At 61.8% G+C, this 23,344-nt stretch overlaps 1 protein-coding gene across 10 annotated transcripts in view; it reads right to left on the reverse strand.

Annotated features, from left to right (window-relative positions):
* Positions 1 to 459: 459 nt before the first annotated feature.
* The window catches only part of HDAC7 (histone deacetylase 7), an 88,613-nt gene continuing 65,728 nt past the window's right edge, over positions 460 to 23,344 (reverse strand). For 6 of the 10 annotated variants that reach the window (XM_074929443.1, XM_074929447.1, XM_074929444.1 and 3 more), the window contains 24 exons: positions 17,659 to 17,855; positions 15,965 to 16,055; positions 14,022 to 14,133; positions 13,423 to 13,538; positions 13,131 to 13,253; positions 12,363 to 12,472; positions 11,820 to 11,936; positions 11,406 to 11,604; positions 10,322 to 10,530; positions 9,831 to 10,040; positions 8,743 to 8,968; positions 8,064 to 8,197; positions 7,349 to 7,469; positions 7,082 to 7,131; positions 5,845 to 5,952; positions 5,631 to 5,686; positions 5,313 to 5,400; positions 4,897 to 5,016; positions 3,954 to 4,051; positions 3,741 to 3,859; positions 3,435 to 3,568; positions 3,240 to 3,324; positions 2,450 to 2,588; positions 460 to 1,917 (listed from right to left, as the gene is read on the reverse strand). In XM_074929443.1, coding sequence (XP_074785544.1) covers positions 1,872 to 1,917; positions 2,450 to 2,588; positions 3,240 to 3,324; positions 3,435 to 3,568; positions 3,741 to 3,859; positions 3,954 to 4,051; positions 4,897 to 5,016; positions 5,313 to 5,400; positions 5,631 to 5,686; positions 5,845 to 5,952; positions 7,082 to 7,131; positions 7,349 to 7,469; positions 8,064 to 8,197; positions 8,743 to 8,968; positions 9,831 to 10,040; positions 10,322 to 10,530; positions 11,406 to 11,604; positions 11,820 to 11,936; positions 12,363 to 12,472; positions 13,131 to 13,253; positions 13,423 to 13,538; positions 14,022 to 14,133; positions 15,965 to 16,055; positions 17,659 to 17,855 — 3,008 coding nt within the window. In that variant the 3' untranslated portion in view covers positions 460 to 1,871. Of the gene's footprint in view, positions 1,918 to 2,449; positions 2,589 to 3,239; positions 3,325 to 3,434; positions 3,569 to 3,740; positions 3,860 to 3,953; positions 4,052 to 4,896; positions 5,017 to 5,312; positions 5,401 to 5,630; positions 5,687 to 5,844; positions 5,953 to 7,081; positions 7,132 to 7,348; positions 7,470 to 8,063; positions 8,198 to 8,742; positions 8,969 to 9,830; positions 10,041 to 10,321; positions 10,531 to 11,405; positions 11,605 to 11,819; positions 11,937 to 12,362; positions 12,473 to 13,130; positions 13,254 to 13,422; positions 13,539 to 14,021; positions 14,134 to 15,964; positions 16,056 to 17,658; positions 17,856 to 18,775; positions 18,796 to 19,586; positions 19,870 to 23,344 lie in introns of those variants that run through there. The other 4 variants (XM_074929448.1, XM_074929446.1, XM_074929449.1 and 1 more) reach the window with 4 other exon arrangements.

Here is a 23,344-nt window from a genome sequence, read left to right on the forward strand (position 1 = left end):
CCCCCCGGGAGAAACGGGATCAGGGTGGGGTGGGCAGGGAGGGGAAACTGAGGCCGGCGGAGGGGGACCAGCACTGTAGGAGCCAGGGGTGGGGGCTGCCCAGCTCGGGGTGGCGGGGAGCAGAGGGGCCGCACTGGTTGGCACTGGGAAGGGGATGGGGACACCGGACACAAAGTGCCCCAAGGCTGGAGAAGAAGTGGGTGTCGTGTGTGTCCCCCCCCCCCCCCAGCCCACCTTGCAGGGAGGCCCCAAGGGGGGAGGGACAGCCCCTCCATCTGCTCTGGAGACCACACAGAAAGGTTTTGGGGTGCCTTTTAACCCCTTCCTGCCCAAGGTGTCCCCCAGCAGCCGGGAGGCAGCCGTCGGGGTGTGGGGGGGTGCACGGTCTGTGTGTCACTGAGGGAACTCACACCCTCCCCCGTGCCCCCGGCCGGCGCTGTTGGACCCCAGCTCTGGGCAGTCTGAGACACAGAAATGTTTTATTCTTCCAAGGTCTGTTTTTTTTTGTTTTGTTTTGGTTTTTTTTTTACAAAATCTCCTCCCTGTGCCTGCAGACGGACCCGGCCGCCTCCCAAGCTCAGCCAGGTCTCAGGATTCCATCCATCCCCTCGGCCCCAGCCCCTGCTGCAGCCCAGCACCCCGACACCCAAGGGGGGGACCCATCCTTGGGGGACAACCCCCAGGACACGGGGGGAGGACGAGGGGAAGGCTCTGGAGGGGGTGAGGAGCCAGCCGGGGGGCCCTGCTGCAGTCCCAGGTGGGAAGGTGGCAGCTCTAGCTGGATGCCTCATTTTGGGGGGAGCCTGACACTGCCTCTGTCACCCCAAAACAGCCTGGACAGAGCTGGGCGCTGCGGTGCCGGGCTTGGGGCAGCCCTGGGGGAGCCGAGCGCCGAGCTGAGGGCACCGGGACTTGATCTGATGGCGACTGGAGGAGCCCAGCGGGGTGCTGGGGGTGGGCTGGGGGTGCAGCTGCAGGGTGGGGAGGTGACTGGGAGAGAACTGGGCTGGCCTCGCTTTCAGGCTTACAGGCTCCAGATCGTCAGGTCAGCGGGCGCCGGAAAGGGCTCAAGTCCACACGAAGAGGTGTTTGTTCCCGAAATTCCCACGGAAAGCAGAGTACGTAAGGTTCACATTAGCACACGGCAATTGTATAATAGTGCAAATCAGAGCCCCGGCACCAGAGGCTGACGCTCTGGTTAGTGGTTAGGAGGACCCACGGGCACTGCAGCCACTCCAGCCCTTGCTCTTCCCCAGCTGTGGGGCGTCGGGACGTCACCCACAGCCGTCCGGACCCTTCTGTGCAGAACGAGCTCAGAGCCCGTGTCACGGTCACCAAGGGGGAGCCAGGAAGCCTCCGCAGGACGAGGCAGAGTCTGTCCCTCCCGAGCAAAACACGGGGTTGATTCTCAAAAGGCATCGCTGCCCGGCCGGGGTGCAGTCCCAAGGGTGGCTCTAACCCCCCCCAGCACGGCCACAACATCCACCCCAACACCCACCCCCTTCCCCGAGGGTGAGGAAGGTCCCAGGAGAAGGGCAGGTCTGTGCCAGAGGGGTAGAGGCCTCTCGCACAACCCCGGAGGGGTTTCAGGGCCTGGAGGTTGGGGACTGATGGCATGCACGGTGGAGGTTTGCGAGGCCACGCCGTGCTGAGGGAGTTCGTGGTTCTCCATCGGTCCCGAGCAGGAGGACAACCTCCAGGTGGCTGCAGGAACGCCCTTTCTGGGAGACGCACGGAGGCGGTTTCAGGACCGTGACTCGGGCAGTGAGGATGATGTGGCAAACGGGAAGCCAGGAGTGAAGAGCGAGCGCTGGGCTCAGGAGAATCCAGTCCCATCCTGGAAGCAGGGGAGCAGAGAACGTCACCGCTCGTCACTGGTTCATGGGCTCCTCTTCCTCCATCGGCTCGTCCTGTGGCCTGAAACAGAAATACCACACCTGAGACAAGGAGGAGACCTGTGTGACACAACACATCCCTCCCAGCAGCTCCCGGAGCGAGCCAACAAGCCTCCCAGCTTGCCAGCTGGAGCTTCCCGCTCCACAGAGGCTCCAGCTGAGTCCTGGTGAGGGTGAGGAAGGGTGCTGGGCAGGTGGGGACCCTGCCGAAAGGAGGTGGTGCACCCCCACCCCTCCAGCCTCCAAGGAAGGGAGGGGGATTTGGTCTCATTTTCATCTTGTTTGGGAAGAGCCCAGCCCCGAATCTCCCAGAGGCCAGGCCAGGTCCTGCCCATGCGGGCACAGGACCTCAGCCCCCACCTGAGGGCAGATCTGCCAGGATTTGAGGGTCGCAGGCCCGGGGCTCTTGGTGGGGAGGATGGTTGTAATTTCTCTCTCCCACACCAGCACCATCTGAGCCCCCGGCAGCTCATCGGGCTGGTGGTCACCGAGACTGGGAGTCAGGCATGCAGGGAGGGGCACCCACATCTCCTGGGACCCATTTAGAGCATCACCTCTTCTCCACCATCACGGCCACCGAGAGGGAGGCCAAGGCTGTGACCGTCTCCACCTCTTCTGCCTCGTGGTGCTGAGCCTCCAGGAAGGAGCAGCCCAGCTTAGAGGCGAAGCGCTGCACGGCCACCCAGTATTTACCTGTGGGAGAAGCGAAAATCAGGAGGTGCCAGGACGGGGGCGCCCCAGGTCTCTGGGGTCCCCTTGCAGTGAATGCACACACGGGGCATCCCCCCGCCATGAGGAGGGTCTGGAGCATATGAGGAGCGGCTGGGGGAACTGAGGGGGTTCAGTCTGGAGAAGAGGAGGCTGAGGGGAGACCTCCTGGCCCTCTGCAACTCCCTGCCAGGAGGGGGCAGAGAGGGGGGATGAGTCTCTGGAGCCAAGGCCCCAGCGCCAGGCCCCGAGGGAATGGCCTCAAGCTGCCCAGGGCAGGGTCAGGCTGGCTCTGAGGAAGGATTTCTGTGCAGAAGGGGCTGTTGGGCGTTGGAATGGGCTGCCCAGGGCAGGGGGGAGTCCCCGGGATCCCTGGGGGGGTTGAAGAGTCGGGCTGAGCCAGCGCTGAGGGGTCTGGGGCAGTTGGGAAGGGTCAGGGGGAGGGTCATGGTCGGGCTGGAGGAGCTTCAGGGGCTTTTCCAACCCGGATGATTCTGTGATGATGGTGGAGAACTCCACTGGAGTTTTTATGCCCAGTGTGCCTTTGGAGGTCGTGGGGTTTGCTAGAGGGGAGGAAATGCTCACTCCCAGCCCTTCCTCATTAACCAGCCGAGCCCCCGGCCCTGGGACACTCACTCTGGACCTGGATCACCGTTTCCAAGGAGCGCACAGCGTTGGGGTTTGGTTTCTGCCTCATGCTTTCTTCTGGGAGAGGGTCCAGCTGCCAAATGAAGACACGAGGGGGTGAATGGGAGGGAGCTGTGCCCAGGGCTCGGCTCACAGCACCAGTGCAGCCCCCCCAGCCCCGACCTGCTGGCCCCCAGCTCTCACCTCGTTGCCCAGCAGGGCTGAGACACAGGCCTCGGACGCATCGCAGATGGCCGTAAGGTCATGGCCCCCTTCTAGCGCGAGGACGATGGCTCCGCCAGCCAGGCTCATCAGCTGCTTCGTCATGTAGCCAAAGCCTGGAGGAGAAGCCCAAGGGCCGGGGTGTCAGCCTCCCTGCCCGAGATGCCGGGGCCGTACAACCCCAAAGATCTTCCCCTGGAGAGCTGCCACCCCTCCGCCGTGTCCCAGCCTGGGGGGGCAGTGGGAACCACCCGCCCCGAGCCTGTGGCGCCGCTTCCACCTCCTCACATTTAGCAGAGACTTTGTAGCCACCCAGGGGCGGCGGGTGGCCATCAGCTGCGTCGAAGCCGGCCGACACCAGCACCACGTCGGGGGAGAATTCGTGTGCAATCGGCATCACCACTGTCCTGCGTGGGGAAAAAACAAGTAAGAGGTGTTCAGTGCTGGCTCAGCCTGACACGGAGGGGAAGAGGAGGGGAGCAGGAACACAAGGAGCAGTACCTGAACGCAGCCAGATACTCAGGGTCACCCATGGGGGGGTCGAGCCCTCCAGTCCAGGCTACGTTGACGTTAAATCCCTCGCCAGGACCAGCACCAACCTGCGAGAGAGCAAGGACAGGGGTGAAGGCCTGGGCGTGTATTAGAAATAGTGTGAGCAGCAGGAGCAGGGAGGTGACAGTCCCCCTGTGCTCGGCACTGGGGAGGCCACACCTGGAGGGTTGGGTCCAGGTTTGGGCACCTCAATACGAGAGAGATCTCGAGGGGCTGGAGCGAGGGCAGAGGAGGGCAGCGAGGCTGGGGAGGGGCTGGAGAATCAATGCTGTGAGGAGGCAGGGCAGGAGCTGGGAGTGTTCAGGGTGAGGAGGAGGAGGCTGAGGGGAGCCCTCATCCCTCTCTGCAGCTCCTGACAGGACATTGCAGAGAGGCTGGGGCTGGGCTCTGCTCCCAGGGGATCAGGGACAGGACAAGAGGGAACGGCTGGAAACTGTCACAGGGGAGGGTCAGGCTGGGCAGGAGGAGAAAATGTTTCAGGGAAGAGTGGTCAGAGAGGGGAACAGGCTGCCCAGGGAGGGGGGAGTCCCCATCCCTGGGGGGGTTTCAGGGCCGTTGGGATGAGCTGTGGGGGATGTGAGGTAGGGGAGAGCTTTGAAGAGTCGGGCTGAGGGTTGGACTCGATGATCCCGAGGGGCTTTTCCAACCTGAGTGATTCTGGGATTCTGTGGGACGCTGGGGCAGTGCTGGATGGCTCCGGGGAGGCAGGGCTGGATGTCCTGGCCACCCGTGGGAGCTGGCTGGGTTTGCAAAGCTGCCCATTTTCCTGACATTTCCCAGAGCCTTGCAGCCATCACATGTCCCCGCGCTGCTGGCTGCTGGCTGGGGTGAAGCCTCAGCTCTGCCGGCAGCGGGGTGAAGCAGGCAGGACCAGGCAGCGATGGTTTTTTACCTCATCAGCAGCCCCGCTACCGGGGAAGAAGTTGCCGTCATCGTGACGATGCAAAGAGATGTAGAGAACGTCGGGGTCTCTGTAGAAGATCTGCTGAGTCCCGTTGCCGTGGTGAACATCCTGGAGGGAGAGAGGGATTGGGAAGACGCTCTTTTTTTCAGCCTTCAGGGTGGCCCAACAGTGTCATGGAGCTAAAAGTGACTGGATCTCTACCCTGCCCCAGGGCTGGGTCCCCCATCCCCAGGATCTGCTGGGATCCCCCATCCTGCACACCGGGGGGTTCCCAGCCACGCTCCTGGCAGCTGGTCCTTGAAGGTTTTGCTGTTCTCTGCTCCAGTTCCAACCCAGAGCAGACACCCGCTCCTGGGGACATCCTGGGGAGGAGCAGGGACGTGCCGGGGGACAGAGGGACTTACCCAGTCCACAATGAGGATCTTGCTGAGCTTCCCTTTCTGCTGCAGCTGCCTGGCAGCAATGGCCACCGAGTTAAAGAAGCAGAATCCCCTGCAAGAGGGAGTTGGAGCTGGTTACTGCTCGGGCCTTTCCTGAGCCCCCTTTCCTCCTGGCTCACGTGCTCCCCAAAGGACGGGCTCTCCCTCCCCTCTCCCTCTGGCCTGGACACAGATGGGTCCCGGGGGAGTTTAGTCTGGAGCTGTCAGTGATTTTGAGCCAAGGAGATGTTTTCTGGGGCTTCCCACGTGCCGAAGCCCTGCAGCTTGGGAAAGGGCCCTTACATGGCAGTGGAAGGATCCGCGTGATGTCCGGGTGGCCGCACCACAGCGAAGCCGTTCTGGGGACAAAAGAGAGGCGAAGGTGATCAGAGCTGCTGCCCCCCAGCATCACACAGGGCTGGGAGCACCCAGGGACCACCAGCGAGACCCCACAGCCCCCCTCCTGCCCTGGCACGGGGCAACGCAGGGCTCTGAGCTCCGCATGAAGGCGGCCTACCTTCAGCTCCCTGGTGGCCACCTTGAAGGCCAGCTCGGTGACGCTGCCCGCGGCCCAGCGAGCAGCGTTGGAGGAATGCAGCTCGTTCCAGATGGTATCGCTGTCCACCTGGAAGCAAGGGCAGCGGTCAGACAGGGCCAAGGCACCGGTGGAGGAGCTCTCAGTCACAGGACACACGCTCTCTGCCAGCCGCCCTGCTCGGGGCCAGGGGTTCAAGTCCCATCCGGGCTAAAGGGCCGGGCGCTGTGGAGCCGGACCACCTCGCACACAACAGGGCAAGCGTGTAATCCTGGCCAGGACGGCAGGTCCTGAGCCTGCCAACAGCCCCAGCCCCCAGCCGAGCTCCGCACGGAGCATCTCACCCCGCACCCGGGGGCTGGAAGGAGTGACTGAGAAAACGCTCGTTACCTTCTTTATCTTATTTTATTGTTTAACCAAACATCTTGGTTTGATCAGGATCACGTCAAGGGCTGAGCCAGAGCCGGAAAACTCAAGTCTCTTCTGATCAACGCCATGTGTGCAACTCAATGGGTCCCCTTTGCCCACGGAGAGGGGCAGCTCCAGCCCCCCTGGCTTCGGGGTGCGGGCGAGAGGAGAGCAGGGAGGGGGAGGCAGAGCAGGGAAAGTAGATGCAAACGGGGCTGAGAAGAGCTGGTGCCCAGCAGCGGGGGCAAGGAGAGGAGAAGAACCAGAAGAGGCAGCAGGAAGGCACGGAGTGAGGCCCTTCCTGAAAGAGAGAGAGAAGGATAGAGACAGGGGAGAGAGGAAGAGAGGAGAACGCAATGAACGGAGAGAAACCAGGAGGAGAAGCTGTGAGAGGAGAGGCCGAGGAGCGTCTGGAGAGAAGCGGCGAGCTGCTGCCCCCGTGACACACCCCCCCCCTCAGCAGAGGGCACAGCTTGTGGCTTCCCCCCACCGTCCCGCCAGCTCGCTCGCTTCTAACGCCCCGGGCTCTGCCAAATGGCTCCGAGGGGCTCCTGGCTGCTGGGTTCCTTGGAGTGAGGAGGCGTAAAGGATCCCCCTTCAAGGGTGGGACGCTTGGGACCATCCCAAGGACAGGGGGGTGCAGGCTCTGACACAACGACATCTTGCCCACAGATGGAGCGCTCCCACCTGAGGCTGCCCAACGGCTTCGGGAGCTCCCTCTCCACTCAAGCCCATGAGAAGGCCCTCGCTGGGGACAGAAGAAAGGAAAAACCCCGTCCGAAAGCGGGCAGAGCAGAGATGGAGCACTCACCCCCACCCCTCCGCAGGGCAGCATGACGAACATCCGCTGCGACAGGATCCCTGCGGAGAGAGGGGACAGGGAGGATTTCAGAGCTGGGGAACCGGGCACACGGCACAGGGGCACCAAGGAGGGAGGTTTGGCCTGGCTGCTCGGCCAGAATCAGGAGCAGCTCCCCGGGGAGCTGTATGGCACAGTCCCCCCTGCCTGAGGGTGCCCCCAGAGGCGCCGCAGGGGTGCTGGCATCGGGGAGGGGCACGGCTGTGGGTCTGGACTCACCCGCCAGCTTCCCGTTGTCCAGTTTGAGGCGGTTGAGGGGGTTGGTGCCGTAGAGGAAGACGTGGCGCTCGCTGTGGACACACTGCAGCTCTTCCAGGGTGGCCTTGCGTCCCCGCAGACACTGTGACAGACAGGGGCTGTGACCGAGCCGCCCCAGGTAGGACACAGAGGCTCTGCCACCTCCGAGGGTGGAGGTGGCACGTTCTGCTGTCCCAGTACGGCCACACCTCGTGCCACCGTGGCTGGGGACACAGCTGCAGGGCTGAGCACTGCGCTTCTGGCACTGGATTTGACCTTGAGCACCCCCCTGCAAATTTGCCTGCAAAGGAGCAGGCAGGGAGCAGGCAGGAAATCCCAGCACCGCCTTCCTACAACTGCAGAGCCTTGTGCAGACCCCGCTAGGCCAGGGCAGGGTTTCTCACAGACTGGAACCAACACTGATGTTCCCAGAGCTGGCAAAACCCTGTCTCGGTAGGGATCACACCTCTCCCTACACCCATCTTCCAGCAGAACAGACTGCTGCTGCCACGCGAAGCTGGAGATGGGCAGACCAGCACGCCCCAGCTCGGCACTGCCCGCAACGGACAAGTCCAAGCCCTCGAAGAGGCTGGAAAGATCTGGGAGCAAAAGGGATGGAGGTGGGAGCGGGCTGCCCTAACACAGCATTAGCAGATCTGCTCATCCCAGCATCTCCCCCTCCGCCGCCCGCGCTCACCTCGCACTGGCTGCGCAGCCCCCGCTCCTGCAGACGGGACCAGATGCTCTGGATCCTGCCCGCGTGCTCCGGGTGGTTGCTGTTGTCACCGCAGGAGCACTGGTGCTTGAGCATCACCGAGTCGTAAACCAGCCCTGCAACGCCCAAGGAGAGACCGGCCTGTCCCACCTCGACAGCACTGACCTCAATTCAGCTCCTTTTCAGGGCCTGGCTGAGAGCCTGAACACCCGTAACTATTTAGTTTGACTGAAACACCCCCCTCAGACCACGGGAGCCTCCGTCCCAACGTGCTCAAAGCAAATCCTGCCCTGGGTATGCAAGAGAGCTGCACCTTGCCAGCGCTGCTGGACCAGGATGGCAGCCAAGGGGCCAGAAGGAAAAGTCCTGCTTGGAAAAGCCACCTCAGATAAGGAGAAGGGGCCCCTCGTGGCTCGCTCTGCTCTTTTTGCAGCCAGCCAGAGCACTCCCAAGCATTTATTTGGGTTGACCCAGTGCTGAGGGAGCTGGTGGAGTTTAGAATGGTCAGTGTGAGGTTAATGGTTGGACTGGAGGATCTTTCCCAACTGAGATGATTCTGTGATTTATGAGCCTGGGAGTGCCCAGGACTGATGCTAAGCTGCACCTGGGCATCCCCAGCTCTTGTCCCCAGGATCAGCGCCGCAGAGGGGCCGGGCCATACCTGTGGTGAAGTGTGGCTTGGCTGGCTGCTCCTGCACGGGCAGGGAGAGCGTCTTGGAGGCTGTATCCTGGGCGGGAAGGGAGACCGTGGCAGTGGCAGGAGATGACTGGGCCCTGGAGAGGGGCCTGTGCCCCGCATGGATGGTGGGGACCATGGGGGAGTCGGCCAAGGGCTGTCTCTTGAGGAGCTGCTGCTGCGCACGCTGGTAGGAATCCCAGAGATAGGCCTGACGGAGAGACGCAGCGGTGAGCGAGGCTCCGGAGAGGAGAGAGCAGCAGCACCCGGCACGGGGAAGGGAGCCCTGCCCTGGGTACCCTCCCGGGGGCTGGATAGCAACAGCCCCCTCCACGCTGTGGCGACTGGGAGCCGGTTTGCAGGAGCTGGGACACGTCAGGCAGCATCTGCTGCTCTCTGCTGGCGCAGCCCCGCAGCGCTGGGCGGCCCTGCTGCAAGGTGCAGCAACGCGGGGACGGTGCCCAGAGACCTGCAGGATGGTGCCCAGAAATCTGGAGGATGGTCCCCAGAAATTTGGAGGACGGTGCCCAGAAATTTGGAGGATGGTGCCCAGCGACCTGGGGACGATGCCCGGCCTTGCTGACACGCAGGGTGGCCGCAGCTCTCATCCGTCCCAACCCCGGGCTGCAGGACGGGACAGTCACGGTGCTGGTGGCCCAACCCACGCAGGACCCATCACGAGGTGGCTCTCAGGGGCTGATCTGAATCCTCCCAGGCTCGGGAAGCTGCCGGCTTCGCTGGGTTTGTGCAAAGCCTCAAATGGGAGATGCCAAGGGATGAAAAGAAGAATCACTCCTAACTGCAGAACAGGGATGTCTGCGTGCTGCCTGTCTGGGGCTACTGCTCAAAGCAATGAAGTCACAACAGGAGAGAGGGACCAGGTGGGGAACTCCACCCCTTCCACCCGCTCCTCAGTCTGTTATGATGGTTGCAAACCACGCCGAGGGCTCTGTGCAGCTTGGGGCAGCTGGGGAAGGCACTGTGGCTTCTGCCCGTGGGCTCGTGTGCCCAGGAGGGCAAAGGCTGCTTCAGCCCCCCCTGGGGCGCTCTCATCCCCGCCAGCCCTCGTGTACCTGCTGTAGGACAAGCTCCTCTTGAGGCTGCATCATCTTCTGCGTCCTCTCGGACTCCTTCACGCCGCTCCCCGGCCGCGGGGGCTCCACGCGTGCCCTGGCCGGGTCGCTGCTCTCAGTCCCGGCCTCCGGGAGCGTCCCCTCAGCCTCCATGTCCTCCGAGGAGGGGATCTGCCGCAGACGGGGCTTCTCGCTGGATTTCGCCATGCGCTGCGGCCGGAGGGGTCACCAGTGAGCACGGGGGGGTGGCAGGGGACAGGCCGAGGCCGAGAAGGTCCCGGCAGGGTGGCAGGGCAACTCGGGGCAGGAGCACAATGGATGTGGGAGCCAAGGAAGCTGAGCAGGTACCCTCAGCTTGCTGCTCTGAGTGTGGGCACGGCAGCATCTCGTGTGTCCTGGACGTGTGGCGCTTGCAGGGACACATCCTGCACCCTCCCAGCACCTCTCTCCCACCGCCTCCTGCCCGCCCAGGCTGCGCCGCCATCACTGACCTTCCCCAGGTGCGTCTGCTGCTTGAGTCTCTCCAGGAACTGGGTGTGATGCTGCTGGTACACCAGTTGCTGCTGGATGGCCTTGGGGTTCTGGGGCAGGGGCTCCGAGCGGGTCCTGCCCAGCGGTTTGTGGTGGCCTGGGAGCGACAGACGCTCTGCGGAGATGAGTGAGGGGGCAAAGGAGAAGGGGACCGTTCCCAGACCTGGCACTGGAGGGGAGAGGAAGGAGAGGTGAGGGGTGGCCCCGTGCGCCAGGCAGATGCGACAGCCTGCAGAGCTGTCAGTCCACACCGTGGCAAGCAGCAGGGCTGTCTGCACCCACGCAGACCAGCCCCAGACAGCCCTAAAAACCCTGCCCTGGAGCCCAGTATCTGGTAGGCCAGGAGGGATGGGCTGTGCCTTTATGGCTCCCCTCCTTCTGTCCCCATCGCTTTGGCATCACACAGCCCCCAGCGCTCTGAGGACAGGATCTGGCTGAACTCAATCCTCTCTATCCCCCCCTCAGCTTCATCCTCAGTGGGAGAAGCTTCCTTCACTGCAGGGATCAGAGGGCAGGGAGAGATGGAGCCCTGGAGCAGCACAAAGGAGCTGCTTCTCTTCCTGCAACAGCCAGAGGGGATTCCCTAGAGGGGCTGGGGGGAACAAGGCAGCTAGAGGCACAGCCAAGGGCTCTGCTTGGCCCTGCTCAACACAGGGTCTGCAGCGAAAGCTGCTGGCACAGGAGCCCAGGAAGAGGCAGGAAAGGCCCCGTGGAGGGTGGCTTCTGGGCTGTGGGAAGGGTGAACAGCTCCACGCCAGCCCAGCTCAGGCAGGGCAAGGGGCAGCTGGAGGGAAGAGCCAAAGCGACGGCTCTCTCCGCACTGTCAGGGCCGTGGCATGTGGCAAGGATGTGCTTGCTGGCCAGCCAGAACCAGGTTCACCATCTCCCGTTCCCTCAGCCCTGGCTCGTGGGACAGTAATGGCAAAATCAAGGCCACTGGGCTTTCCCAGCACCCAGAACACCTGCCTGCCCCAAGTGACGCTCCAGGCTGAGCCCTCCGGCCCTGACACAGCCTCGGTGCCTGTCCCCGAGCTCGACACTTACCCGCCACCAGCGGAGTGTGGGTGACCGAGGGCTCGAGGATGATGACGGGCTGGAGCCGAGGGGATAAGGGGCTCCCAGCCTCGTGCTGCTCCAAGCCAGCAGGTATGAACATGGGCGAGTGCGTGCCCGCGAGGACGGGTCCGTTCAGCACAGGCACCCGGTGTGCCAGGCTGGAGAGGGGTCGGCGATCTGCCTCTCCCTGCGGGGAGGAGGAGGACTGGGTTAGCAACCTGCCAGGACACAGCACCAGGAGGGGATGGCACATCCCCACCGTGCCCATGGGCAGCACCTGTGAGTACTCAGTGCCGGCACGCAACGCCCGGTGTTACCCCAGGCCCAAAGGAAAGGGCTTCTCCTGCCCGCCCTGGGGACCCTCTGCCCAGTTCTGGGGCTACCTAGAACCTGGCTACCTACCCTGGCGCTAGTGGTAGCCGGCAATCCCAGCGTGATGGCTGGAAGGGAGGCTGTACTCGGCAGGGCAAACTGGGCCAGGGAGCTCTCCTGCATCATCAGGCGCTGGGCCAGGGGTGTCTGCACCAAACACAATTCATTAGTCTCCTGCTCCAGCAGCAGCAGAGCTCAGCGTGGGACAAACAGCTTTGGCACGGGCAGCAGAAGAGGATGGCTGAGGCCCAGTTGGCTGGGGGGGACACCTGGGGCCAGGGCAAGGGGCATCAGGGACCCGTGGGGACAGCACATCCAGCAGGAGACAAGAACCACGCACTGCAAAGGAGGGGAGCGTGTCAGGAGCAGCGCTGGGCCGGGCAGAGGGTCCCGCCGTGCGGGGAGAGCAGGGCTGAGGGCAGGTCCTGGGCAGTGGGGTTCAGGGCTGGGGTCCCTCAGGGGGATGTTACCTTCACCTGAGCCTCAGACGGCAGCAGGAGATCAGGGCCCCCGACCTTGGGGCCAGGAAGCCCTGACGACAAGAGCTGTGGCCACGGGGCCACCGCAACTCACCTCGTGGGCCATGCCGGAGGCGGCGGGGAGGGCTCCGTGCTCAGCGGGGAGGCTGTCGTTGGGAGAGCTGCAGCCCGACACGGGGGTGCTGCTGCTGCTCGGGGAGGAGTCTGCGTGGGGCAGAGAAATGGGGGCGATGGGCACGAGCACCCAGAGAAGGGCTGCAGAGCCCCTGCCCCAGCCCTTCAGAGCCCCCCCCCTCCATCTGACAGCCATCCACCAGCCTCCCAGGGCCAAATCTCCCTTCAGTGCAGAGGAGACCCTGCCAGCAGGTCAGGAATCCTCACCAGCTGCATTTGCTCTGGGTCTTGGACCCTTCCAGCCTTGTAGAATGAGGCTTTGGGCCCTACAAGAAGGGTTTGGACTACATAAAGGAGGGTTTGGACATTCCAGATACAGCTTGGACCCTCTAAATGCCTGCCTGGATCCTAAAAATGCCTCTTTGGAGCCTGAAAATGAGGGGATGGAGAGTAACAACGCGGCTTTGGACTTTAGAAAGGAAACACTGCAAACTACAGCTGAGCCTCTGGGCCATCAAAATGAGGCTTTGGAAGCCAAAGCTAACCCTTTGGAAAGGACAGCAGCCGGGTGCAGCTGCAGCAACACCCCTTCCCGGTTCATCTATCCCTGCAGCACCACGGCAGAGCTCCCTCCGTGGGCTGTGACCCGAGAGGGCGCTGTAACGTGCCAAGCCCTGGAGACACGGCCCAGGATCACCCCAAGGTCTCCCCAAAGGCCAAGGTCTCGGGGTCCAGGCGAAGCCCTCACCGATGGCCTCGGGCGGCCGCCTCTTCAGCGAGGGGGGAGCACTCTCCTTCCGTGTCAGGGGGTTCTTGCGTCGGTCAAGGCACTTCCTGGGCTTGCAACGCACCTTCAGGTTGGGCTCAGACGCTGGGAGCAGACAAGGCGTTTGGTTAGTGCCGGCCCCGCTGCTGATGGGGGCAATGATGCTGGCTCCCCAGGGCCAGGGCACCCCAATGCTCAGCTCCAGTCGTCCCCGGTAAGCGGGCTGGGAGGGTGTCGCAGTGGGAGGGAGCTGGCGTTATCCCCAAGGCCTTACCTGTCTTCCGGAGTGGAAAATGCTCTGGGGGGTCAAGGGAAGTGCTGGGGACGGGGGGCAGGAAGGTGCTGAGCACAGGAGGGGAAGGGCCCTCCGGATCCAGAGGTTCCAGAGACCTGCGGGGAGAAGCTGCCTCATCAGAGACTGTTCCCAGTCGCCAGCCATGTGCCACCCACACCGTCCCCTCCAACACAAGGGTGGCCCACGGGCCATCGCCTCTCCTGAGCATGTGTTAGCTCTTCTGCCAGTGGCCAGAAAGGCTTGTCCTGTCCACTGCCACAAGCACCTATAGAAGGGATCCAGCTGCTGGTTTTGGCTTGTCTTGGGACAAAACACAAACAGCCTGACAGTATTTTTTGGGTCAGGAGTGGGACAAGCCATCAAAGCCCAAGAAGGTCAAGGAAAACAATGTGGGAGCTTCATCCACCTCCCCCAAGCTACCAAGCTACCTCACCCCAACAGACATTAGCAAAACAATATTTCTAAAGACCAGGAAGCAGAAGATACTGGCAAGATCTTGCCCAAGATAAATAGACACCTTTTCCGGGTCCTGAGCAGGCGGCCTGCTCAGGTCAGGCCGGAGGATGCCCGTGCTTTACCTGTACGGCATGGCTGAAGGGTTGGGGTTGCTGGTCCTCTCCAAAGCTGCCTGCTGCTTCTTCAGGATGACCTCAGCCAGCTTCTGCTTCACCACTGTGCTGGCCACAGCACCTGCAGAAAGACCAGCAGTGACCACACTGGGCCGAGAGCCGACACGGAGCATTTGAGAGGATCCCTGCAGACAGGAGCACAGCCCCACAGCTCCCCCGCGGTGCCAGGGAGCTGCAGAGCTCCTACAACCACACAGACACCGACAAACCCCTGCGGAGGTCCTGCGCTTCTCAGGTCGAGGTTGGCTCAGGGAGAGAAAGGTCAGCTGGGACCATCGGAGTTTCCCAAACAGGAAGGATCCCTGTCCCACCCTCAGCTCTCCCACATCACCTCAGGAGCCCTATTTTTTTGCCTGAGCATCCAGAGCGTGGCTGGTGAGAGGCAGAGTCTCAGCTGCAGACCTGCCTGCTTCTTCCGAGCCAGAGAGAGCAGGTATAAGCTGACACCCGCAGAATAAAGAGGCCATGAAAGCACAGGGCGGCTCGTAAAGCAGTGACAAAGCTCCCACAGGTCACGGGATCCTTCTGAAGCCTCTCCAGAGACACCGTGCCCCGGGGCTCTTTGAGCCCGTGTTACGTGCTGCCGGCACACAGCTCTGCTGGTCCTGCGCCTCAGCTCCCCACGCAGCCACGCTCTGCCCCCAGACGAGGACAGCAAGAGCAAGAGCATCTCCACAGAGTTCAGGGGACAGCTTTGAGGCTCTTCCAGAAGAGCCTGAGACTTACCACAACCCCCTGGCAAACACCACGGCAGTGACCCACGCTCAGCGCCCGGCTGAAACACCCCCCTGCAGAGGACTGACCGTGGCAGGGTGCTGTGGCCACCAGCCCCCAGCTGCCGTGAGCCTCCTGTGTGGTTCCCCACTCAAACGTGGGCCTGTTCCCATCCTCCCACCCATTTCAGGGAACGTTCTGTGGTTACAATAGGGATGCTTCATGCTTCCGGGCCAGCGTTCAGCACCTCCAAGCATAAATTCCGTGATTAATTTGCACGATTAACTCCCAGATTGCATGAAGAGGCCGTCAGTCACGCCCAGCCATGCTGAGCTGACCAGGTCTGCGGGTGCTGCGTGCTCGGGAATGGCACGGGCAGGGCAGGCCCTGTGTTCTCGGCGCTGCAAATCAGCCCCATCGACGCCGGGAAGCACGGCGGAGCTGAGAGAAAATAGCAGCCCGACACAGCTCAGGCTGGACAGACGGGTGGACAGCAGGCTGACGGACACTGGGATGGACGCAGTGTGTCTGACAAATGCTGCAGCTGCATCTTTGGGGGGTGCTGCAGGGCTCTGCGCACCCCAAAGCTCAGAGCGAGCTCCCTGCGAGCACCCTGCGGCGACTGGCACTAGATGGCGCAGGGAGATCGCAGCCGGGTGGGGTTTGCAAACCTTTCTGCCCAGCATGGGGGGACCCACCAAGCTCTCCCCACTGCCACGGGTGCTCCGGCCTGGGGCTGGCAAGTTCAAGAGGCAAATTCAGGCCCTGCCCAGCGCGGTCACAAGCACCATCAGCTGCAGGGGCCAGAGGGCACGAAGCAGCGGTAGCGTGGAGATGGGTTGTGACTACCTGGTTGGCATCGTGAAGGCCAAACACCAGCCAGGCCAGGGCTAAAAAAAAATTAAATCTCCTGCCAGCTGCTGGCTGCTCAGAAGGACCAGACTTCCCCGGGGACACCAAGTCGCTCTCTTGGCTGCAGGCAGGCACCGAGCACGGAGCGGCTCCGCGGCACGGGGGCCACCACATGCCTTTAGACCCAGAGAAGGCAGAGCTTGGTCTGGGTCAAGGCAGAAGCCACTCTGACCCCCCTCCCTGCCAGCCGAGTGCCCTGGTTTCAGACACGGCTCCTCAGGCAGAGCCGTGGCGCCCGGTGCCAGCGGACGCGCGGGGGCTCTTACTCCGCTTGCTCTTGTCCTTGTTGAGGATCTGCCGCAGCTCCTGCTCCTGTTGCCCAGGCTCGACTTCACGGTGTGGAGACTCCATGGTCACCTGTGAGAGGAGAGGGACATCAGCACCAGGAGACCCCAGGCTCGCTCAGTGCAGACCGAACCCCCGAACCCCCTCCCCACGCCCAAGGCACGACGAGACGGTGATGGAGCACGTCTGAAACGGTCTGCTGAGTCAGTTTTGGAAACCTGATGGGCAGCCCTGGCCGATAAGAACCTGTTAAGTTGTTTCATCACAGCAAATCGGACACATCTTTGTCTCCAGAGACGTTCTCCCCGGGGACATTCGTAAAACTTAATTTAAATTAATTTAAAAAAAAAAAAAAAAAAAGTCTGTTTCAACTTGCTGCCTTTCACAGTGTTCTGATGTATCTGTAGCTAGGGAGTGTTGTGATACAACAAAAAATGAAAATCACAGTTAACTAAAAAGGGGAAAAAAAGAGAAAAAACTATTATACTGGTCTTAAAAGTGTGGATCTTGGTGTTTTCCAGAGATGATTTGCAGAGATGATCCCATCTCACAGGGAGATCAAATGTCTCTCAGCACCAGCATCTCAAACTCTCCTTGCATGGACGAAGCTGATGCTCAGCCTCTCCCAGAAAGCCTCAGTGATTCCCCCAGGGCTTCCAGACAAGGTTACTGGGACCAGTAAGCCCACGCCATGCACTGAGAGCAGGGTGGGAGCTCAGGGGCAGAGCACACGGGACGGTGATGGGATCGGGTTTGTTTAGTCCGAAGGTGAGGGGGTACAAGCGTTTGTAGACCAGATGGAGTCAGGGTCCCCCAGGGAGCGCACAAACGGGAGGAGCAGCAAGGGGACAGGGAAATCCCAGCTGGATGTGTGGAACCGTGTCCTGCCACGAGCACGGTGCAGCCCCAGGACCGGGGATCCCTGCTCTGGGTGACAGTCACAGCCCCCTGGACGTGGTTCTCCGCAACCTGCCCTACCCCTGCTCTCGGCGGGGGCCTCCGAGGAACCGTCCAGGCTAAATCTCGCTGTAATTCTGTGACAATGCAGAGTCTGGCAGCAGAAGCTGTGCCAGGCAGGGGTGCTATTCCGGGTGACACTAGAGAATTTCAGTGAAGACTTCCCAGAAAAGCAAATTAGCTTGTAAAGTGAGTAAGCCGTGCCTTTGGGGCAGAGAAACAGCAGTGGCCAAGCGGAGTGGCAGATCACAGACACCAGGCATCCTGTCCAGTCGCTCTGGCTCCTCGCTCAGCACACATGGTATGCGGCTGAAAACATTTCCCTGCTTCACACATCCCAGGAGGCCCCAGCCCTCCCGCTGGCCTTGGCAGGACGGAGATTTGGCCTGAAAGCGAGTCACGAAACCCCCCACCTGACTCCCTACCCAGCCTCCTTGCGTCAGAGAGGTCTCTGGGCTTGGCTAAAAAGCACTACAGGCTCTCCAGCTCAGGGGAAAGAAGGAATTCACCTGGGAAGGTTATTTTGGGGTTGGGATTTCCAGTTTATTCCTCTCAATCCCTGCCAGAGGCGGGAGCTTGGGCAAAGCCCGCCCCAAAGCAGCCGCACGCAGCACCCTGAACTTTGGGGGCAAGATTAATGCTTCAAAGCACCCAGTTCTTACCCAGCCACTACCAAAAGCGGGTGCGGGTCCCCCCCTGCACCCCAGAGTGCCCGTACCCTCACGTGCTGGTGGGCGAGCTGCTCCACTTGCTGGTGGTGGAGGCTGGCGAGGAAGAGCTGGTGCTGCAGCTGCTGCGTGTGCTTCAGGGCCAGCAAAGTGGTGTCAGAGCTGGGCTTGACGACGCGCTGCCCGATGCGCAGGTCCATGGGGGCGGTCTGGGGCACCCGTGGGGAGGTGCACGGGTTCACAGCAGCTGTCGAGACACAAAATGGGGCAGAGCTCAGTCTCTGTCCGGCTCAGAGCACCCCGTCAGGTGGGTACAGACACGTCAGAATGGAGCCCGGGTACATCCCGATGCGCTGCGAGGAACGTGCCCTGCCAGCGGGAAGGGCTTGCCACACACCATCGGCTGCCTGCAAGAGCCTTCTCCATCACCTGGGCAAAAAAATCCTGTAAATGATACGCTTCTGGAGAGTCTCCAAGGCGCTGCAGGCATCTCTCTTTGACACCACAGCTGAGAATTGCTTTGCAAACTTACAACACTCCCGCCCTGCCTGGATGCACAACCTCCCCGCGTGGCGAGTCCCCCGGCCTCGTGGGAACCCCTAAAATAGACCCAATTAGAATGTTGGAGTAGCCACTGCAGCAGGGGGTTTTCACCGAGCAGCTCCTAAAGCACTGCTTAAATTATCCTGTAACGTGCCACGGGCCAGCGCAGAGCAGAGCTGGTCGCCTCCAGCTGTGACAAACAGCAGGTGAACCTGCGGAAGAGCCACCCCAGCCGTGCGGCCACCCGCAGCTGCACCGCAGCTCTGCTGAGAGAGCAGGCAGCGAGCAGGCAGCGAGCACGACGGCAACCAAAGGATGCACGGACAGCCCCGACTGGCCCACGGCATCCCACAAACCCAAACACAGCTTCACGTTTCTCCGCTGCAGCTTCACGCTTCACCACGGGCGTTGCAGCACGGGGTGGGAGGGGGGGAAGCTGGAAATAGGTGGGTGGGTGGGAAATTCCGCATTAAAAGATGCTGCAAGGGGGTTGTTCTTGCAGGACGCAGGGCCAAGGGCACTGGAGCCTGAGAGCTCGTTGTTTTCCCCAAAGTAGTTTAAATTAAAAACAAAAATACAAACGTTATTTTATAGGCAGAGAACCACACCCTGTGCTGTACAAACCTCAGCCTCAACGGCATCAGGGAGCTTGTGCTGATGACTGCAATATTGCATGAGAAATCTCTGCAGGCTCCTGCCCCGTAACGCAGCTTTTACACAGCTCTGCCGGGGGGGGAAACGCGGCGAAGTCCCACCCCGGCCCGTGCCTCCCTGCAAGGCGAAGGAGCACGACGATGCTCACCCAAGGAGGGCACAGGGACTATTAATAACCGCAGGCACACATCCGTGCAGACCACGGGGTGCACGGCGCTGCTGAAACGGGGCCAGCTCGGCCTTTCCTGCACGGCCCGGGCAGGGAAAATTCCCTCTGGTCGAGGGCAAACGCGTCTCTGCACCAGCTCAAGTCTCCAGGGCAGAAACGTCCCTGATCCCAGCCCACGTCAGAGAAGAACCCGATGATCTTCCCAGGGAAGCCCATCCCAGGGTTCACTCCATTCTCTCTCCCTCTCGCTGATAACTGCCTGGGATTTAATTTGTCTCTGGCTAATTGGCTCTAATTGCTACACCCTGCCTGCCCCACCGTAACCAGCACGATACGGAGGTTGAGGAAGATTAACAGCCGCAGCCTGAAAGCCGCTGAGCAAATCTGCCCCGTTGCCACCAGGGCCTCGGGGCTGGACGTGGGGTGATGCCACGAGACGGGCAGGGGGAGCCCCGTGGCCCCTTTGGGGGTCAGGCACAGCAGAAGCAGACGGGCGCGTTCCAGCTGCATTTTGACGAGCAAACAAGAGTTTGCCAAGTGAAGTTACCCTGAGCAAGAAGACCCTCATGTTCTCTCAGCCCTTTGTTTTGCCTCCCACGTGCCCCTCCACACCTGCAGGAGGCCAGGTAGGGCTCCCGAAAAGGCTGACGTCCTCCACGGTGGTGCCGGCGCCCTGGGAGGCCGTACCTGCCCGTCGCTCCAGAAACCTCCCAGCTGCAGCAACCCCCGAAGGGCCTCACATCTTGCCAAACGTCAGCGATTTTGAAGGATGCAAGCGATAAGCCGGGCTGTCACCTCCTGCTGCTCAGCTCACACGTATTCCCATCTCCTGGTGAGGAGGAGGAGGAGGATGCCGGAGGGACGGGCGCAGGCCGAGCCCCTCGGGGATGCTCCGCGGGAGGAAGGCTGGAGGGAGGCAGCGGCCCGGCCTGCGTTGTGCTACCCGATGTGCCGGGCTGCTGGCAGCCAGACAAGGACAGACTGTAACCAGCAAATCTCAGGATGGGAAACGGGGACTTCTGACAGCTCCCAGCCCAGCCAAATCCCCGCCACGTGACACTGTTCTATCTGCAGGAACTTGCCGGAGCTCGGCACCTCGCTTCCCGCCCCCCCCAGCCAAACGTCACTGTCCTGCTGTACCCCGTGAAGGGGCAGGAGCTGGGAAACGCAGCGGGGCTGCGGCGTCGGGTTCAGCTTGGAGATGCTTTTCAGGGGCTGCTTACGTGAAGAAGCATCATTCAGAGGGGAAAGCGGGGCCACGAGGAGGAAGGGACCAGCACACCAAGATGCAGCCTCTGTTCTCGGAGCTGACGGCATCTGGAGAAGAATTGTTGTGGCCTTTCTCTGGTTGTGATGCTAAAAATGCCCCCGGAGAGCTCCCACCTGCCCATCGGCAGCATCCTCAGGCTCGGCATGGCCAGACCAGCACCTCCGCGGGGCGGAAAGGCGTGAGCACGTCTTGGGGGCAACCACAGCAAAGGAAGGGCTACTACAGGCACCTCCGGGGATGGAGGGGGAGACGTGGATGGTGGCACAGAGCCGAGGGGGAAGGCACTGGCGGGGTCTCTTGGAATCTCTCTACCTCATTTGTTTTAGTCTTTTTAAAAACAAACTCCAAAGCAGCGGAAGACGAGAAGTGGGAGGGAACGCGTGTGCTGGGGGAGAGGGAGGACGGGCAGGCCAGCGGCCAGCAGCCAGAAAAACAACTCCTCACCACTCACCCAGAGCCAGGAAAAAGGCTGTCGAGCATCCCCACAGCCAAGAGGCACCAGAGCCAGGGACGAGCCGCTGGCGGAGGCTGCGCAGACCCTCCTCCCGCCCCGGCCCCCAGCTCTGCACATCGCTGGCACAGCAAGTGTCCCGCTGCCCCGGGCCCTGCTCGGCTGGGGATGTTTTAGCAAAATTTTCAGGAGGTGGGAGAGAAGGAGGATGGACTGAAAAAAAAAGGCACCGTGGGAGCACAGAGTGGCCTGAAGTGCCCCAAGGTGATGCGGGTGTCCCAGCCTGCGCAAAGCCCCGATGTTACAGCTTCTCACCCGGCCGGCCCGGACTAAAGCCACAAAACCCAGGGCGGTTTTCCAGAGCTTAGGAACACGACACTTCAGGAGCCGAGTGCCAGGGAGGCGAGGGACGAGGAGCGGCCGGGGGCAGCGGCACTGGGAGCACAGCCCAGCTCCTGGGCAGGAGCCTGGGCCACCGTCCCCACGCCGGGACCCTTCCGGCGTGTGGCACCTGTGTGTGGCAGGTCCCCGGGGCTGCCCCGCGTCCCTCCTGCTCCAGCCCGGGGTCCAGCAGCTCTGAACCCCCTTAGCAAAGCCCTTCCTGCCCTGGGAGCTGTTTGCTTCAGCCGTGACCTCCTGCTGCAGCTTGAATTCATTTGGGGTTTCATGCCGGGACCTCTGCCAAGAGTTACAGTAAACAACTCCCCTCCCGGCAGCCTCCGATGCTCACACATGATTCAGGGGGCAGGCAGCCAGGCGAGCAGCTCCTCCTCTTCCCCTCACCCAAAGAAGGCCAAAAGCACGGCCCCACCACAGCTCCTGGGGGGTCTGCCCCTCTCCCCTACGCTCCCGAGTCCTGCTGCTTCCCAGCAGACCCCCGTAAGCCACCAGTACCACGACATGTGGCCACGGAGGGGCTGGGATTGGGATGCACAGGACACTCCGTGGCCCCGTGCAGCCTCAGGGGGCCGAATCCATCATCTTCTTCACCCGCACGGCCAGGAGCGAGGCCTGGAGCCGGGGCAGGGAGCAGTGAGCTGGGAGCACCCACCCAGGGAAGAGGCGGAAGGTTTCTGGGACAGGCTCCTCTGCCGGCTGCATGTCCGGCTGCCAACATTTTTGCAAATTATTTTTAGTTCGCAAGAACATTCGCACGGGAAGGCCGGGCTGGTGCTGAGCTCGTCTTCCAGACGAGTGCTGGGGGTGGCAGGGGCTCAGCAGCCACCACGTCACCAGCAGCAGCGTGCGGCAGGGCAAACGGCTTCGCAAATAACCTTGCCGTTAAAACACACCAAAACTCGGCCTCTTTGCAAAGACACGATGCTTTCTCCCTCTCCTCCCCGCTTCTGCTGAATAATCACAAATTACAAAGTTTATCTGCTCAGCTCAAGCAACCCAGGAGGTATTTGGGGCGCGAAGCAAGGCAGCACCAGCCTCTCCCGCCGTGGGGAGGCGAAGGTGGCCGTGGGGATCGCTTGCTGCCTTGTCCCCCACTCGCACCACGGGGCCTGGCACTAAAACAGCAGCACTGGCGACGTCCCGTCACTGTGGCACCGAGCGGTTTGTTTTTCTGGGTCACCTTGCCCAGCCAGGTCAGCGGGAGGAAAACACGCCGCTACGCCAGCGCGCCGGGAAGAAGCCGAGGTCGCGGGGGCGAGGGCCCGGGGCTGCCGAGCCCATTGCACAAACCGCTCCGCACCTGGGCAGGTAACAGCGGCTGCAGCTCCACCCTTCCTCCGCGGGAAGGGGAGATTGCAACACGGCCAGAGGAGCTTCGGCGTGGAGTCTCTCCCCGGCGTGCCCTGGGAAAGCTTTCGGCGGTGCGAGCGTGACTGCAAGCTCTGTGCTCAACACCCCGGCCCGGGTTACCGGCATTTTCCAGGCTGCCGGCACGGCGCGGCGCAGGGAGAAGAGCCCAAGCGCTGCGAGGGCCCACGGCGAGGCGGGGAGAGACACGGAGCTGCTTGTGCAACCGGCAACGGGCTCCCCGCTCGGCAATCGAGAGCCTCCCGGGCTCCTGCTGAGCCTTCGGCCAACGTGGGATCTGGTGGAAGCGAGTTTCCCAGGCTGGCGGTGGCAATCCGGCACTTGTGTCTCCCCAAAGTGGAAATCCCTGGTCACGCTGCTGCTCTCAGTCAGCCAGCCACCGTCCCCCCCAAAAAAGCAGCGCAGAAATCTTTGCTTTGGCATTTCCTGACTTTTTTTAAAGAGGCAAGATCAGCCGTCAGCAAAGACCTGCACTTATATAAGAGGGAAATAAAGCAAGAAGCGAACAAACCAGGGCAGGCAGATTCTTACGGAGCAAACCAGTCACATCTGAGCTACGCCTTTCCGCGCAGCCCTGCCTGCAGCCCTGCCTGCAGCCCTGCCTGCCATGAGGGCAGGCTGCCGGGCTCTGCGGCACAGCCCCGCCGTGTGCCAGCGCTGCCCGCGAGGCGATCGCACACGGCGAAGAGCTTTGTCTGAGGCTGAGCAGCAGTTAAAGGCAGTTTTGGCTTTTTTATTATTTTTTTTTTTAAAAAAAAAAAACCAACAAACCCTTTCCCATCTTATGTTGATTAGCTGCAAAAGGTTCAGAGTTCAGCCGGGTTGAAGAATGCATGTGATTAAAAACACTCCTCTTTAATAAAAGGAAAAGGTCTTCTCCAG

This window comes from Athene noctua, chromosome 30, assembly GCF_965140245.1.
Source record: "Athene noctua chromosome 30, bAthNoc1.hap1.1, whole genome shotgun sequence".
In the NCBI taxonomy this organism is placed as follows: Eukaryota; Metazoa; Chordata; class Aves; order Strigiformes; family Strigidae; genus Athene; species Athene noctua.